A 17,094-nucleotide genomic window follows, 5' to 3' on the forward strand; every position below is an offset into this window, starting at 1 on the left:
TAGTTGCAACTTGGTGTAGTTTATTGTAAACCCTAAGTCGTGCAATGTTTGAATCGTTTGTTTTGTGTGTTGTACACACTGGTTGAACGATCTTGCTTTTATGAGCCAGTCGTCGAGGTAAGGGAAGACATGTATCTGTTGTCTTCTGAGATGTGCTGCTACTACTGCTAAGCACTTTGTAAACACTCGTGGTGCTGTTGTGACCCCGAATGGAAGGACTTTGAACTGATACTGTTGCCCTTGTATAACAAATCTTAGATACTTTCTGTGCGCAGGATGTATAGAAACATGAAAATAGGCGTCCTTTAGGTCTAGTGTTAAAAGAAAATCTCCCTGTTCTAGTAATGGGAGTACTTGTTGTAAAGTGATCATGTGAAAATGATCCGATTGTATGTAGTGGTTGAGGGGCCTGAGGTCAAGAATTGGTCTTAATGTCCCGTCCTTCTTGGGGATTAGGAAGTATAGGGAGTAGACTCCTGTTCCTTGTTCCTGTAAAGGGACCACTTGAATAGCATCTTTTTCTAGAAGTGCTAGAACTTCCTGTTGAAGCAGAGTTGTGTTCTGCGGACATTGGACGCTGCCTGGGTGGTATATTTGGGGGGGTTGCTGCGAGTTCTAGGCAGTAGCCATGTTGGATAATCTGTCTTACCCACTTGTCTGTTGTGATGGAATTCCAGACAGGTAGGACCTGTGATAGTCTGCCCCCCACAGGAGTGGAATGCTGTAGGGGAGGCAGAGGGAAGTCACTGTTTGGGAGTGGAAGAGGAGCAGTTGGTATTACCTCTACCTCTTCCCTTATTGTTGTTGCCTTTGTATCCTCCTCTAAAGTAGCCTTTATTAGAGGAGGTTTGTGTGTGTGTGTCTTAAAAGATGATGTGTTATCTGTGCCGGTCTGCTTGGAGCCTCCTCTATAAGAGGAGCAGCTAAAAGAACTTCTAGTCTGGGTGGATTGTAATGCAGTGTCCGTGTCTTTCTTCATCTTTTCTAGTGTGTTGTCTACTTCCGGCCCGAACAACTGGTTCTGATTGAGGGGGCTGGTTCAGGATGGAGTTTGTACTTCTGGTTTGAAACCTGAAATGCATAACCATGCATGACGTCTGAGAATAACACTAGTATTAACTGCTCTTGATGCTGTGTCAGCTACATCTAGCGAGCATTTAATTGAGGCATTAGATATTAATTTGCCTTCTTGTAAGAGCTCTGCTGCCTGATCTTTGTATTGATCTGGTAGATGTTCCATTATTTTTTCTAGTTGGTCGTAGTGAGCCCTGTTGTAGCGTGAGAGTAAGGCTTGTGTGTTTGCTATGCGCCATATGTTTGTTGCTTGCGCAGCAATCAGTTTCCCTGACGCATCAATAATTTTAGATTCTTTATCAGGCGGGGGGATGTCAGCAGAAGTTTGGAAATTGGCTCTTTTACGTGCATTGGACACAACCTAAGAGTCTAGTGGCAGATGTCCCTTAATGTAGACTGGATCAGCTGGTGCTGGTCTATACTTTTTCTCTATTCTGGGATTTAGCACCCTACACAGTACTGGATCTTTAAAAATGTCTGGAGCATGTTTAATGACTCCTTGGATCATGGATAATATTTGAGTAGACCTTTGTGACTGCTCAAAAGTGTCTAATAAGAAATCCTCAATGGCATAAGAGTGCATTGAAACTCCATGGTAAAGGGCAGCTCTGTTTAATAGATGATTAAACCCAATACTATCCTCTGGTGGGGAAGGTTTTGTTGGGTAGTACGGAGGATCAGGGATGTCTGGTGCATTGTTTGGTGGAAAATTATATGCATCGTCATCTTTGGGATATTCTGGATTGACATTCTCATCTAAAGGGTATGTATGTGGCTCTGGTACGTCATCCCCCCACCTAAATCCTACTCCTCGTCAGTGTGGTGTGATGATGCAGGAGATTGAACAGGAGATGTTATAGGTTCAATATATGGAGTGATAGGAGAGGAAGAAGGTGAAGGAGAGGAAGGGTGCATTGGAGAAGTTGCACAATCCTTTTTGGCAGGAACCACAGGTGGAAGTGGTGTCTGCTGGTCTTTTTAGGTCTCGCCTAGACGAAAGCAAAGCGATGCTTTGCTGTCTAGGGCGAGACAACTAATGCTGTTACTTTCAGGGGAATGAGGCCAGCAAAGTGGCACGCGCTTTTTCAGGCCGAGATTTGACCTCGTGAGCGCGCACGCCCAGACGGCGCCGTGCTCATCCCCTGCCGCACACACGAAGGCGCACACACGAAGGCACACACACGCACGAAGGCACACACACGCACGAAGGCACACACGCACGAAGGCACACACACGCACGAAGGCACACACACGCACGAAGGCACACACGCACGAAGGCACACACACGCACGAAGGCACACACACACACGAAGGCACACACGAAGGCACACACACGAAGGCGCACACACGAAGGCGCACACACACACGAAGGCGCACACACACACGAAGGCGCACACACACACGAAGGCACACACACACACGAAGGCACACACACACACGAAGGCACACACACACACGAAGGCACACACACACACGAAGGCACACACACACACGAAGGCACACACACACACGAAGGCACACACACACACGAAGGCACACACACACACGAAGGCACACACACACACGAAGGCACACACACACGAAGGCACACACACGAAGGCACACACACGAAGGCACACACACGAAGGCGCACACACGAAGGCGCACACACGAAGGCGCACACACGAAGGCGCACACACGAAGGCGCACACACACACACACACACACGCGCGCACCCCCCCCCACACACACACACACACACGCAGGAGCGCACCTGCACACACGCATACAGAGACACCACCCCCCCCCACGCCGCCGCCATGGAAGCGCCCCCGACCGCCGCAGACATAGAAGGCCCCCGGCCGCCGCAGACATAGAAGCGCCCCCGGCCGCCGCAGACATGAGGCCTCACGCCCCTCCTCTCTATTCGGGACTCACCGGGTCAGCTGGCGCTCGGCGGGCCGGTCTCTCCTTCGCCAGCGGGGGCTCCCTCTTCTGCACGGGCCCCCCGCCATGGCTGGCACGGCATCTCCGGTCTCCCTCACTACTCAGGAGACCGACCGGAGGACAACAGGCAAAGCTTCAGCAAGGCAGTGGGAGCGGGCACACCTCTTCCCGGCCCCGCCCACAATCAGGCAGCGGGCCGGACATCTGCTTCCGGTGTTTTCCTCCGGGCTGCGGCGGTGATTGTTCTCTCGTCTTATCTTAGTGGGCGTGTGCACACCAGTCCAGCTCTGTGGTTAAACATGTATTTTTCAATACTGTCTAAATTGCCTTGCTTTCAGGTGCCGGAAAGTGGAAATCGCCCTCCTTGGCGCCTCTCATGCACTTACAAACGCCGTGGCGCGATGTTTCAGAATACGGAAGGTCAAATATAATCGGGCTGTTCGGGTATACACTCAAAACTTCACCGAGACGGGATAGCCCAATAGTGCAGGCCATTCCTTCCATATTATCCAGCTGAGATGCATTAAATTTGTGATCTTGGGACTGTCCATTTACACAGATCATACTACAAAATGAGCTGCTTCTTGGCAATGTTAATAGGCGTGGGTAGCCCGGGGGTAATCATTTCAGGGTCTTTAGAAGGGTGACACTTGTGAGCGGTAGACGGAAGATTTGCAGGTTGGTCGCAGATCTCTGCAGCAGGTAGCCAGCCCTCTGAGCTATATCTCTTACACAAAGCAACCACAGAGAACTCTGAGTAAAAAGATGCAATTCCATTTTTCATCCGAAAAGTGCTACTCTGTTAAATTCATATTAAGTTTTTTTTTTTTAAATAGAGGAGCTATTAAAGCGACCTCGTATATGTAGGATTAGTGAGAAGATAGTGTGTTAGGCTAATGCTATTGCTGCAGTGGTCTGTGCCAGAAGTCATGGATTTCAGTCCGACCCGAACTTCGAATTACATCTTTTAGAGGGTGGTAAAATGAGTGTTTCTATGCAATTAATCACAGCCCATAAACCTCTTGACGTGATATTACAAATAAAAAGAGATTGTAGCTTTTGTAAAACAAGCATTGATAATGCATTATGTCTCGCCTTTTATTAAGTTAAAGCCATTTGCCATTTGCTTTGCTAATGGTATTGTATAGCAAAGCAAATGGCTTAACTTAATAAAAGGCGAGACCTATTGCATTTTTAATGCTTGTTTTATAAGGAATTGCTTCCACATGTCCAGTTTTTGGATTAATATAGACTTTTTTCTGTCTAGGATCTGGTCTAAACAGATCTTCCTCTTCTATAATCTTTGGCGTCGATTTTATCGTTGCCGATAGGGGTTGCTTAGTGTTCTTTGCCTTAGGAGGAGTGATTGAGTCCTGTGGCAATTTTTTCGGTGCCGAAGGTGGTTTAGGCTTGTCTGGAGTCTTTGGTACCGATATTGTAGATTTTGGCGTGGAGACAGGTTTTGTTGGGCCTGTAGCGCCGGAATCTAGCTTCCCTTCCTTATTTTTTGAACCGGAGGGTTTCGGAGTCGAAGCTTTCGGGATCCGGTACAGTTCCTGGCTTCGGCACCGATGTGTCTTTTGGTTCAGGTGCCGAAGGGTGTTTGGGCACCGAAGGGCGTTTTGGCTTCGGTGTCGAAGAGTCCTTCGGTGTCGAAGAGTCCTTCGGTGTCGAAGTATGAGGTGGAATTGGCACATGTGGTTTTTTCGGCGCCGAGGCACCGGAAGGCGTAGTCTTTTTCCTCGGAGCCGAGCCCGAAGGCGGGGCGTCGGAGGGTAAATTTCGGTCTCGACTGGGCCCCATGGGCGGAGTGCTGACCGTTGCCTTTTGTTTGGGTAGTGTGTTGTGCAGGGGCAGAGGTACTCACGGGTTGTCGAGATGGAATCGAATCGTCTGAGTCCTCTGCTCCCGATATGATCTGGAGATCAGGCAAGTCTTCCTCGGCGACAAGTCGAGCCTCGGCCTCGGAGATATCTTCGAGTGGTTTCTCGTCCTCGGAGACGTCTTCTTCGACGATCTCCTCCTCAAAGATGGCCTCCGGTGCTGGCGCTGATCTCCTCATCTCGTGTCGATGGGCCCTCCGATCCCAAATGGTCTTCTTCGATCGGAAGGAGGCACAGGCTGTGCAGGCCGACTCGTCGTGTTCTGGCGAGAGACAGAGGTTGCAAACCTCGTGATGGTCGCTATGAGGTAATTTTGCTCGACATACAGGGCATCTCTTGAATGGAGTCCTGTCCATGAGGCGTAGGCCGTAAGGCGCCGGGAGGCCCAACGGCCCACGTCGACGCACCGGAATGTAGCTGGTGAGGTCGAAAAGGCTATTCGATGTCGAAAAAAGTTTATCTAAAGTTTCACGCTTCGAAAATGCAGAACAAGTATTTTCTAGCCGGAGCGGAAAACTTTCATCCGAACCCAGTGGCGGAAAAAAACAATCTAAAGATGGAGTTGATGACCATGCGCAGTATTGTCCAAGGGAGGAGTCACCTATCTCGTGACTACAAAGACTTCTTCCAAGAAGACAACAACCTGCAATCATCCGAGCCCAACACCAGGTGGCGATCTATTGCTAAGTGTACAATCTGCAGCTCATATGCCTCGAACACTTTCTTTCGGACCTAGCGACCTACTTTTGGCAGTAAAGCCTGGACCACCAGGTCTCTAACTGCAGAATACCTGCAACGCCAGGAAAACCAGGTGGTGGACTGGCACTCCCGCCTTTTGCAGGATTCTAGCCTCGGACAACTGGATCCGGTAATGTTTGCACAGTTACAAGAAAAGTGGGGCCCATTTTCAGTGGACCATTTGCATCCAGGCTAGACCATCTGTTTCCCTGGATCTTCAGCTGGAGACCGGCCCACAACGGATTGTTTTCTAAAGGATTGTACTGCGGATAGGGATATGCAACTCACAACCCCCTCCACCCCCCCTTTCACCATGATCACTAGCTTTAACCCAGATCTGGAGACAACGGGCGGAAGTGGTCATTGTCACTCCAATCTGCAGGTCTCAAGTGTGGTTTCCGGTTCTACTGGAACTTTCCTGGTATTCTCCAATCCGACTCCCCCAGTTTCCTCACATCCTTCTCAATCCGCATCGGATTGCCCACAAATTGGTGACGGAGGGCTCCCTCCTCTTGATGACATGGCCAATTATAGGGGACGATGATCCATCCCAGGGCATTCGCACCAAGCAGAGGAACTATCTAAGGTGTAGGCAGACGACACAGTCAAACTGTACAAGTCAGCTTGGACCCGATGGACATTGTCTGCGAAGGAGTTTGGATCCCATGGTCTCTGTCGTTCAGATATTGAATTTATTTGGCGGCCCTAGCCACTGCAGATTTGGGATATAGGCCTATCAACACCTTCCGCTCCGCCATCTTTTCCGGTCACTCACTGGTTGAAGGTGCGCCTGTGGAAAAGCATCCTTTTGTCTGCAGACTCCTTGAGGAATTAGACTGTCTCTCCCCCCTGCTCTGAGATACTCGGTGGTTTGAGACGTCAAGCAGGGGCTCAACCTGTTCCTATATTGGCAACCAAACCAGTCTCTCGCTCGGTCAAGCTGGCAATACTACTAAGCCTAGTTTCGGATGTCCAAGCCCTTCATAAAACAGGTAGGATATTTTCCACTTTCGGAGGGGAATTGACAATTTGCAGATTAACTTAATCCAATACGAGGACTATCACATACCCAGTTTTTCAGGATTCCCTGAAACTGTGAGGTTCAATGTTTGAAAGCGTATGAGCAAATGTCCGATACGTTTCGACCACCGGGTTTGAGACAACTTTTGATCGCACTGAGGAAACTGCATACATGGGTGTCCTCTCTCACTATTGGATGATGGGTGCAGTGGGGTATGCAAGAGGCAGGCATCGACCTGACCGCCTTCGGAGAACATTCCGCCAGAGAGGCCATGGCCTCCAAAGCTTTCTCACTGGGGGCGAGATCAGAGGACATTATGCGTGTTGCGGACTGGTCCTCAGTCTAATTTTAAGAGTTTTTACTTCAAACTGGTGCTGGATATGGCTCATTTGGTGGTGAGCAAGGTTTGAACCAGCATAATCATCGTATTCAGAACAGACATAGAATGAAAGTTTCAATTCTATTTAGGACACAGGTTCTCTTCCTGGAACCCATCCTAGGGCAATTACAAAGTTTTTTCTTATTATAATGTACAGTGTTAATGTATGCTCTTAAGAATTGGTTGATTGTTCTTTTTCACAAAGCTTTAATGATCTTCTTATCTGTACACGAATATGAAGATCCAACCTGATTCTTCTCTTTTGATCATATGCGCAGAAAGGGGAGGGCTGGGGGAGGCAAGGAAGAACTATTACAGGCACAGAATGATCTGGATTGGCCACCATTATGGACTACGGTTGTGTTTGGCTGTTTTGGGAGTGCCCTGCCAGAGACTCATTGGACTGTTTGTTCTGGGTATTTTTCAAAAAAGGATAGTTTTTTGCTTTTCTTTCCAAAAAGTTGAAAGCAAATGTTTTTTTAAAAGGCTGCTATAATAGAGAATAGAGAATTCAGCATAATCCTCACCTCTGTGTCCTTAATGGAATTTAAATGTTCCTGCACAATAATTAGAAACAATTTTCATTGTGCCAGATACATTGAGCTCAGAGTTGTATTTAAGATCAGGATAGGTGATTACTCTGGCCCTTGAGAACACAGCTAGAGACCACATCCCTTCACAGTATCTGGCTAAAACTGGTGTGTACAATGATGTTTTAGAATGTTACATCAATGTCAAATTAGGTAAATTTGTTTCATCTAGATTAATTATATGTAATTTGTTTTAAGTTGCTATCCTGAAAATCTGGCATTAATGTGCGAGTTACTTACCTTCGGTAACAATATATCTGGTAGACACTATTTTAGCCGCAGATTCCTTCACGTAGAATTATCCCCAGGCCTGAGACTGGATCTGGAAACTTTTTTGCCACAGCATCCCTGCGCGCCGGGGGTGGGGCGACACCACGAGACTCCGCCCAGGCGTCGTCCGTGTACATGACGTCAGCGAGGTCACCTAATACCCGCCCCGGCGCGCCCACATCAGTTTTCTTCGGAGAACTTTTCCACACCACAACGTATGCGAAAAGCAGTATGCGAAAAGCATAACATTTGTAAAGAAACGGTGACTAACACCACCACCCACAGTAGTGTCAACACCTCATAACCCAAGGCAGGGAAAAAAGAAGAAACAAGCAGAGCCCTGCGCAACCACCCTGCCAGCACATAGACCGCCTTCGACCCCTGTGCCCTGGAGGCAAGGTACATGCGTACGGTTATGGTATACCTAGGAAACCCACCGCCCCCATCCTGAGCTAAGAAGGGGACCAGTCCCAAGACAGACATGGACAACAAACCTCCAAGCCACCACAACATAAAGGGCAACCACCCACAAGGGACAAGGGCAAGACATGGCCAGATGACCCTTAACCAGAGTATAGCAAAGGAAGGAAGAAAGGGGAGGGAGGACAGGGATAGAAAGCAATTCCCCACAAACCTGGAGAAGCCAGAGTAGTAGGGCACCGGAGCACCGGGACCCCATACTTCAAAGAACCAAAGGAGGAATGAACCACCCCCAGACAGAGCCACCAATAAAGAACAAAAAAGGCGCTCACAGGAGACACAGCCCTCTACCGGGAGGCGAGTACCGAAGACCAACCCAAGTGTCCTCACAGAATAGGGGAGGAAGAGTGGGCCGTCAAGGAATCTGCGGCTAGAATCGTCTCTACCAGATACATCGTTACCGAAGGTCAGTAACTCGTACATCTGATAGAGACTACTAGCCGCAGATTCCTTCACGTAGAATAGATACCCTAGCAATACCCCCTGGGAATGAGGGCCTGCGAAAGGACCCCACCAGCCAATAAAGAACAGAGGGCCCCACAGATAACCAGATTTGTGGACTGGGTAGAACGTCGTCCCTGCCAGGCAAGGGAAACCCCCCAAGCAGACCCCCACAGACCCCAAAAGGATGTAGGAAGCAGAAGAAGGCTGAAGAGGAACCAAGGGCAAGATCGGACCCCGTCAGCCAGAACAGCGCTGGCAGTCAAAAGTCGCCAGAAGCAAGAAGAACAGCCCGAGGCCCCAGGAAGGCCAAGCAGGCGGCACCTGGCAAGGGAGAACATAGGATCATCCCAGACCTCCGGGCAGGAGCAGGGAGAGGAGGAGATGCTCGGGCACACCACCACGAGTGGTCGCACACACGGCCTCAAGAAGCAAAAGCAACCTACATAAACGCCATGAAGAGCAGGCACCCGAAGGTGACCCGAAGGAGACCCGAATCCTCTAGCAGAGCACAAGCCATATGACAGCTACCACTACCCCACCTGGGGTACGATAAGTTTCAAAATATGGGAACCCTCTTTGGAAGAACTTCCGCAGCAGAGGAAAAACAAAAGAGCCACGGGAGAAAAAACACCCCTGCGAAAGGCTTGACAAGCAGCCCAAGCAGAAGGCCTAATCTTAGGGCCAAGTCTGCGCAACAATTCTAGCAGCACACACACACACACACACACACACAATCAACAAAAGGGGCCATCCAGCAGCCAACAATGCCAAAGTCCCAAGGAAGGACGCAAATGGCCAAAAAACACACCACGGCCAGAACAACCGGCTTAAGAAGGCCCAGAATCAACCAGACTCAGGAGTCACTGAGGAGGGAGGGAGGTAGAGAGGGAGGGAGGGGGGAGGGGGGATGAGGAGGAGGGTAAGGCGGAGGAGGAGGAGGAGGAGGACAGAGCCCTGCCAAGAGCCTCAGGATGGGGGAGTCGGCCAGGGCATGGAACAGGCTGCTATCAAACGGAAGGTCGATGAGTCGCTCCCGAATATTCTCAGGGAATACTCCATCCCGGAACTAAGCATGGCGACGGAGAGCGACCGAGGAAGCCATGGCCCAGCACCTCTGAGATGTCCAGAGCGGAGCGGAGAATAAACGCTGCAAGCTCCCGGCCATCCAACGCACGATGCAGTAAATCCACCTGACCAGCCTCCTGGGACGCTGAGGATCCCAGAGACTCATCCGAGTCCCACAAACAGGAGGAGGCCCTAGCCAGCACACACAAGGTGTTAAGGGCCCGCAGGGCAGCACTGGTCGAGGCGAACATGTTGCGCCCCCAAGTGTCCAGCCAGCGGGTCTCTCGGGACAGCAGAGTCAACAGCGGCGGCAGGGAGGGGAAAAGCAGTCTGCAAAAGAGGAGTGGAGGCAGAGGGGTGGATGGAAAGGCACGCCGGGTCGCGAGGTGCCAGTGCAGAAGATGTTGAGGCACCGGGTCCCCTGAGGCAGGAAGCCTCCAAGCCCCTGTCAAGGCAGAGAGGGGGGGAACCTTCAAAGGAGGTGAGATTTCCCTCCCACCAGAGCCCTGGTGGAGGACCTCTAATAGATGGTCCGGAGGAAAGTGAGCCACCGGGTCACCCTTGCGTAGGATGCCCTCAGCCGTGGACACCGCTTGACGAAGGCCGCACCCACCTCCGAAAGGGCGCACGGTGGAGAAAGCAGCTCCTCCGTCGGCGACGGCTGCAAACTAAGGCGGCCATCCCCGAGGCCAAGCGGGACGGGCAAGGGCCAGACCTGGAAGTCAGAAGAGCCGAGGAATGAGACCTGCCGCTCATCTGACAAACACCTCTGCCTCAGGAAAGGCATGTAGACGCCTTTCGACACCGATGAAAAAGACACCACACGGCGACCAGTTTCCGGGGAGGACGACCCCAATATACAGCCTGCCTCCAGAGAAGGAGCGTCCGAAGACGAATCCGCGGTAAGTCCCCTGCGCGGAGCCGTAGAGTCCCCTGCCTGAGGCAGGTTGTCAGCACCATCCGGCATCGCCGGACAAGGATCTTCCAAGTCATCCCGTACCGGAGAACGGAGCGGAGTTGGAGTCGAACACGCCTCGGGGCGGGACCGATCCGACCCCCGTCGAGGCACCCACTGCGTGGGGGAACGAGACAGGCCTGGGGAGTGACACAAAGCCCTCCACCAGCCGCGGCCCAGAATGAGGCGGAGATCGCTCGGCAACTCACGTGGAGGGGCCAGGCATGATCCAACCAGACTCGCACTCAGACGAGGCAGCCGCCCGCAAGGAGGGGCCCTCACCGGGCCTCAACCCGGAGCGGGACGAGGGGGGTCCATCGACCCCTGTGGCTCCGCACGGTCCAGCTGCTGCCGAAGCCGTAGCGGCGTCACCTCTGCTTTAGACAGAACCACCTTGTCAAAGGACCGAGAGGGGCTCGGGGATGCGACCCGAGCCCCGGCGACCTCCCGCGACACCACAGGGACTCCCGCAGGAGTTTGCGGTGAGGCAGAGGCGCCGTGGACTGAAGGAGGTGCCGCACTCCAACAGTACCACATCCTCCAAACCTGGATCTGAACAAGTCGGCACCGGGGCTGGAGCCACCGGCGGCGCCGCAGAGGTTGCTGCGCAAGGCGAGGGGTCCACAGACGCCCCAGGAGGGGGAAGGAGGAGGAGACACCAGAAAGGCCTGCAAAGCCTCCGCGTATGTCTCCATTTGGACTCTCGACGCCCCAACACCGGGAAACTGTGGATAGGACGACACGCGGGCCGCATTACCCACGGAAACCAGCCCCCGGGGACAAACTGCGACACTTACCCACCGGGGAGCAACGCTCACATGACATCGGAGAAGGTAAAGGACGACAACCACAGAAGGATCTGAAGCTGTCCGCCGAAGCAGACCGAGGGGAGGATGTCGACCTGGAGAGACGCACCAAGAGACGTTTCATCCTGCGCTACCGCCGCGACTTCGGCTTCAACTGTTGACAGGCCTCACAGTCAGTGGTGTCGTGATCCTCCCCCAAACACATACAAATGAGGTGCAGGTCCATCGCCGACATAAGACGCCCACAAAACGAACAAGTTTTAAAGCCCAAAGGCATATGCACACTGTTCCACCAAAAAGAAATGGAAGAAAAAGGGGGCCCTTAACAGACCCGAGCAAGAACCGGATCCAAAAAGGAAAAAACTGACGTGGGTGCACCCGGGAGGGTCTTATGTGACCTCGCTGACTTTACATACGCGGACGACACCTGGGCGGAGTTGCTTTGTGTTGCCCCGACCCCGGCGTGAAGGGATGCTGTGGCAAAAAAGTTTCTGGATCCAGTCTCACGCCTGGGGATAATTCTACGTGTTGGAATCTGCGGCTAGTAGTCTGTCAGATGCAGCCATGCTGGACACAGCTGTGTTAAAGGATGATAGAGAAGAGATCCAAGTTACGACAGCTTCAGACATTGTGGTCATGAAATTCAGTGAACTAACACATGAAAGCACTGGAGTCAGTGTATTTGAGAAAACAGATGTCCAGAATCTCAAAATAGAAAATCTGCTCATGGGGCTCAAACCTATGTAAACCTATGTACCACCTTAAAAGCCATCTGAAAATGTGTAAACTTTATCTTTCTTGAACAGTGCAGTTTCCAAACACATTAAAAATAGTCTAGTGTTGAGCACCAGTTTTCTTGGAAGAATGGCATTTGCCAGCACCTACCTCATTGTTGCCTAAAGCAGGACTAGTTCTAATTTACATCATCACAACAGAGGACAATATAAAAGGTGATTGACTTGCTTACAAGTCTATTTGGAAGGATAGCAACAGTATTGGAGGACATTAGGAGAACATTATTAATAAAACAGCATGGCTTCCCATCACTCAATTGTGACAATGTACAATTAGATATTCAAACTGTGTATACATTCTCCTTTGTTTATGACCCAGTATTGGAGAGCACCTGGAAAAAAATAAAATAAAATAAACACCTACTCCAAAGAATCAATCAGCTTCCTAGGATCCACTGGTGGTTGATACACTAACTCTTCAATGTGCTTCCTGTTGCAATTTGCATATGCCGTTGACACATGAATGAAGACTTCCAATTTTTTCATTCTCTGTGCCAGAAGAACAAGCTGGCGAGTAGCAATAACATTTAGTTGCATTGCATCTCTGAAAGGAAATGATTAGAATAGACAGTTAACTATATGAAAGGAAACTAACGAAAACACATGAAAGATATCTAGACAACGTTCAAAAATAGTTTATTCACAAAAGTTAAATTCATTAAACTATATTTGTGGCCAGTTGTTAAGAAAGCCCACATACCACAGTTTGTTTTTTATCAAAAGTACAATGCACTGGAATCACTTTCTGGACTTTGAGCCTAATGGACAAATTACTTACTTTTATCAATGCCTTATCTGGTAGAGACAATCTAGGCGCAGATTTCTTACCTTTGAATTTCCCAGGTGTCAGACTTTATTCAGAAGATTTTTCTTCAAGTAAAACCTTTGTGCTATGGTAGGTGACGTCAGTCGGCTATGCGTGTAGTCATTGGCGTCGTCTCTTCTGTTGTGACATCATCTATATAGGCACCACCTTGGCATGTTGACATCAGTTACTTTTCACAACTTTCCATGCCAAGAGCGAAGAGCCATGAAGAGCACAGACAGATGTGTTTTGAACAACTAGGGTTCTGAAAGGGATCAACTAACCCTAAAATCCTGTCCATATTGCGGGTAGGATGGGGAAGCAATCTGTGGCTAGATCATGTCTCTACCAGATAAGCCGTTATCAAAGGTAAGTAACTTGTACAGCCTGATAGACATCTAGCCACAGATTCCTTACCTTTGAATAGACACCCAAGCAATCCCATCCTCAGAGGAGGGACTGTTGACAAGTTTAGACGAGGAAGTCCCGAAGGACAATATGGCCAAAAAGCCCATCCAGGCAACCAGACTGTCCAGGGAGTTGTGATTGGTAAAGATGTGCAGTGATACCCAAGTTGCTGCCTGACCAATGTTGGACTTAAACTCCACATAGCAATGCAATGGTAACAGCCTTAGCTCTGGTAGAATGAGCGCTTATGCCTTCAGGAGGCTGCTTTTCGGGCAGAGCGTAGCAAATTTTGATGCAGAGGATGCCCCATTGTGAGATAATACTTTTCACCGTATGACATTTCTTTGATCTATTGTACCCCACAAAGAGTTGGTCTACCTGAACTCTTTAGTGACTTCAAGGTAGAACGGCAATGCTCTTTTTGGGTCCAGACGGTGGAGTTGCTCCTCTTTTTTTTAGAGGGATGCAGAGGAGAGTAGAAAGTAGATTAGGTGACCGATTCCTTCACGTGTAATGGTATTACCACTTTCGGTAAGAAAGAGGCCTTAGTGCAAAGCACCAACTGGTTAGGGAAGATTGTCAGGTAAGGAGGCTTGGATGACAGCCTGCAATTCGCTCACCCTATTGGCAGAAGGTAGAGATTCGAACGTAGCACACATCAGGAAGGTGAGAACCAAATTAAGGTCCCACTGAGGAATGATGAAAGGGGCAGGTCGGAACATATGTTCAAGCCTTTAAGAAATCTATTTACAATAAGAGTTAAATACGGATGGTTGGTCTGGCAGCCTCAAGAACACAGACCGGGCCGAAAGGTACCCATTGAGAGTGCCCGGAGCAGAGTCCTGCTAGGCAAGGAACAAAATAAAAAGCAGAACTTGAGAGAGGTAACCAGAAAGAGCTTAAATAGATCTTTCTGTACAATATTTTACTAATTTGTTTCACCTGTAGGCGTACGCAGTCTTGGTAGAGGGACTACTGGCTGCCAAATAACATTACATACTTGAAGGGATGCATGCTATCAGCTGCCACCACTCCATCTCCACACAAGGCGTCGTAGAGTTCACAGGTCCAGGTGTAGAACCCACACTGCTGATGTGAAAGAAGATTCTCACGCAGGGGTAGCCTGATAGGAGGATTAATGCTCAATTGGAGAAGCTCAGGATACCAGAGTCTCCGTGCCAAGTTAGGAGCCACAATAATGACTTGGGCCCAGTTGCTTCTGATCTTCTTGAACACTCTAGGCAGGAGTGGTATGGGCGGAAAGACATAGAATGCCTAAGCTCCACTCAAGCAAGAGCTGCCATGGAAACGCCAGCACGCAAAACTGCTGACATTGCACGCTCTCAGTGGAGGCGAACAGCTCTAACCAAGGCTCTCCCCACTGTTGAATGAGACCTTGCGTCACCTGCGGATGGAAACCCCATTCGCGATCCGCTAGGCATCGACTGCCGATCTAGTCCCCCCCTGGTGCTACCAGTACCTGCCAGGTGTTGAAACACCAGGGATATGCCCAGCCATGTCCAGAGATGCAGGGCCTCTTGACAAAGGGTCCACGACCCCACTCGCACGGTTTGTTGCAGTACTACATGCCGGTGGTGTTCTCTGTGAACACTTGAACCAGCTTACCCTTGATGGAAGAAGAAAGGTTTTTAATGCCAGGTGAATCAAAGACCTCCAGCAAGTTGATGTGGAGTCCGGATTTCACAGGAGACAAATCTTCTGATCTCCACATCTACCAGATGGCCGCCCCATCTCAGGAGTGACACACCTGTCACCACTGTGTAAGTTGAGTGGGGAGGGAGAGGGGTCTGCCTGACCAAATCGCAGTTGGTCAGCCACCACTGCAGGTCCTGCGCAGTTCCCTCAGACATCTGGACCATGTCGTAGAGATTTCCCCGATGCTGCACCCACTGGAACTTCGGGTCCCACTACCGAGCGTGCATATGCCGTCTGGCATGTGCCACAAGCAGGATGGAGAAGGCCATAAGGCCCAGCAGCCTTAGAGTCCTTCTTACCAAAATCCAGGATAGAGGCGGAAACATCGGCATCATAGTCTGAATATCCTGGACTCGCTGCTCAAGACGATAGGCCCAAAACTGCACTGTGTCCAGAACAACTCAGATGAAAGGGAGCATCTGAAATGGGTTCAGGTGTGACTTGGGCATGTTGATGGTGAACACCAGCAGAATCAGGAGATTCACCATAGCCTGGAGGTGGGAGACAACAACCTGGGGCGAGATAGATAGGGGAAGACTGGCACCCCTGATCTTCACAGATGAGCTTCAACCACCGCCATCCCTTGGTTAACACAGAGGGGTGCTGGCAAGGCCAAAGCGGAGCACCGTGAACTTAAAGTGCTCGAGGCCTACCCTAAACCGCAGGTAGCACTGATGAGCTGGCAGGACGGGAATGTGAAAATAGCCGTCATGCAAGGCCAACGCTACCATCTAGTATCCTGGATCTAGGGAAGGCAAGGCCTGAGCCAGAGTAAACATCTTGAACTTTCCTTTTTGAGGAAATAGTTGAGGGCTCACAGATCTAGGATAGGGCGAAACCCCTTTTCGTTCTTTGGGACCAGAAAGTAGTGGGAATAATAACCATAGCCTACTTCTGGAGCCAGAACCCTCTCCATGGCTCTCCTGGCCAAGGGAGTTGTGACTTTCTCCTGAAGCAAAGTCAGGTGATCCTCCATCAGCCGGTCATAAGTTGGAGGCATGGAGAGAGGGGTAGCCCCGAAGGGCAGGGAGTAGCCCCTTCAGTCTATCTGAAGAACCCACATGTCCGAAGTGATGTTTTGCCAGTGATTGAGGTGGTGGCTGATCCTACCACCAACTGGCTGCCCATGATCTTTAAGGGATGGGCAAAGGGGGTTTGGAGGTGGGGGTTTGGAGGTGGAGGTTGTGGGGAGCAGGCTCTTGGGGCAGGGTGGTTGGTGAGAAAATGTGGCTCATCTGGTACAGGTCGATGGCATCAGGCAAATCTATTCACAGAAGTCCCTGTGCTGGGCTTGGACAAGGTTACCGAAATGACATCAATCAAGGCCACGTTGAATGGCAAGAGGGGTTCTGAGGAGGAGACAACCGGCTGCATGACCTCTGTCAAGATGTTTGTCTTGACTTCCACTGAAAGAAGCTGAAGGTCCAGGACTTTAGCTGCCCTTCTCACCACCATAGCATATGAAGCTCCCTTCTCTGTAGCAAAGTAAGGGGAGAAAGCAGGCTAGAATCATGGCATCAGAAACAATTTTGGGCTGGGCGGGGGTTGCTCTAGCTCCCCGGAAGAGAGGGCAGAGCCAGCCAAGGGGAAGGTTCCGTAGACCACCAAGAGACCTCAGTCACGTCAGCCGACGAACGGGGAGAAGTCTAAGCATGCCTCAAATTCCTGCGTTCATGCCTCTTACCCGACCTATATAACGACTTTGAGTGGGAGGACGAGGACTTGGGACTCCTGGAGCAG

At 50.4% G+C, this 17,094-nt stretch overlaps 1 protein-coding gene across 5 annotated transcripts in view; it reads right to left on the reverse strand.

Moving 5' to 3' along the window:
* FAR1 (fatty acyl-CoA reductase 1) overlaps positions 1–17,094 on the reverse strand; it is a 564,623-nt gene that overhangs the window by 372,939 nt on the left and 174,590 nt on the right. For all 5 annotated transcript variants that reach the window (XM_078680901.1, XM_078680904.1, XM_078680905.1 and 2 more), the window contains one exon: positions 12,790–12,969. In XM_078680901.1, the coding sequence (XP_078537027.1) occupies positions 12,790–12,969 (180 nt within the window). The remainder of the gene's footprint in view (positions 1–12,789; positions 12,970–17,094) is intronic.

This window comes from Lissotriton helveticus, chromosome 3_1 (assembly GCF_964261635.1).
Source record: "Lissotriton helveticus chromosome 3_1, aLisHel1.1, whole genome shotgun sequence".
Taxonomy (NCBI): Eukaryota; Metazoa; Chordata; class Amphibia; order Caudata; family Salamandridae; genus Lissotriton; species Lissotriton helveticus.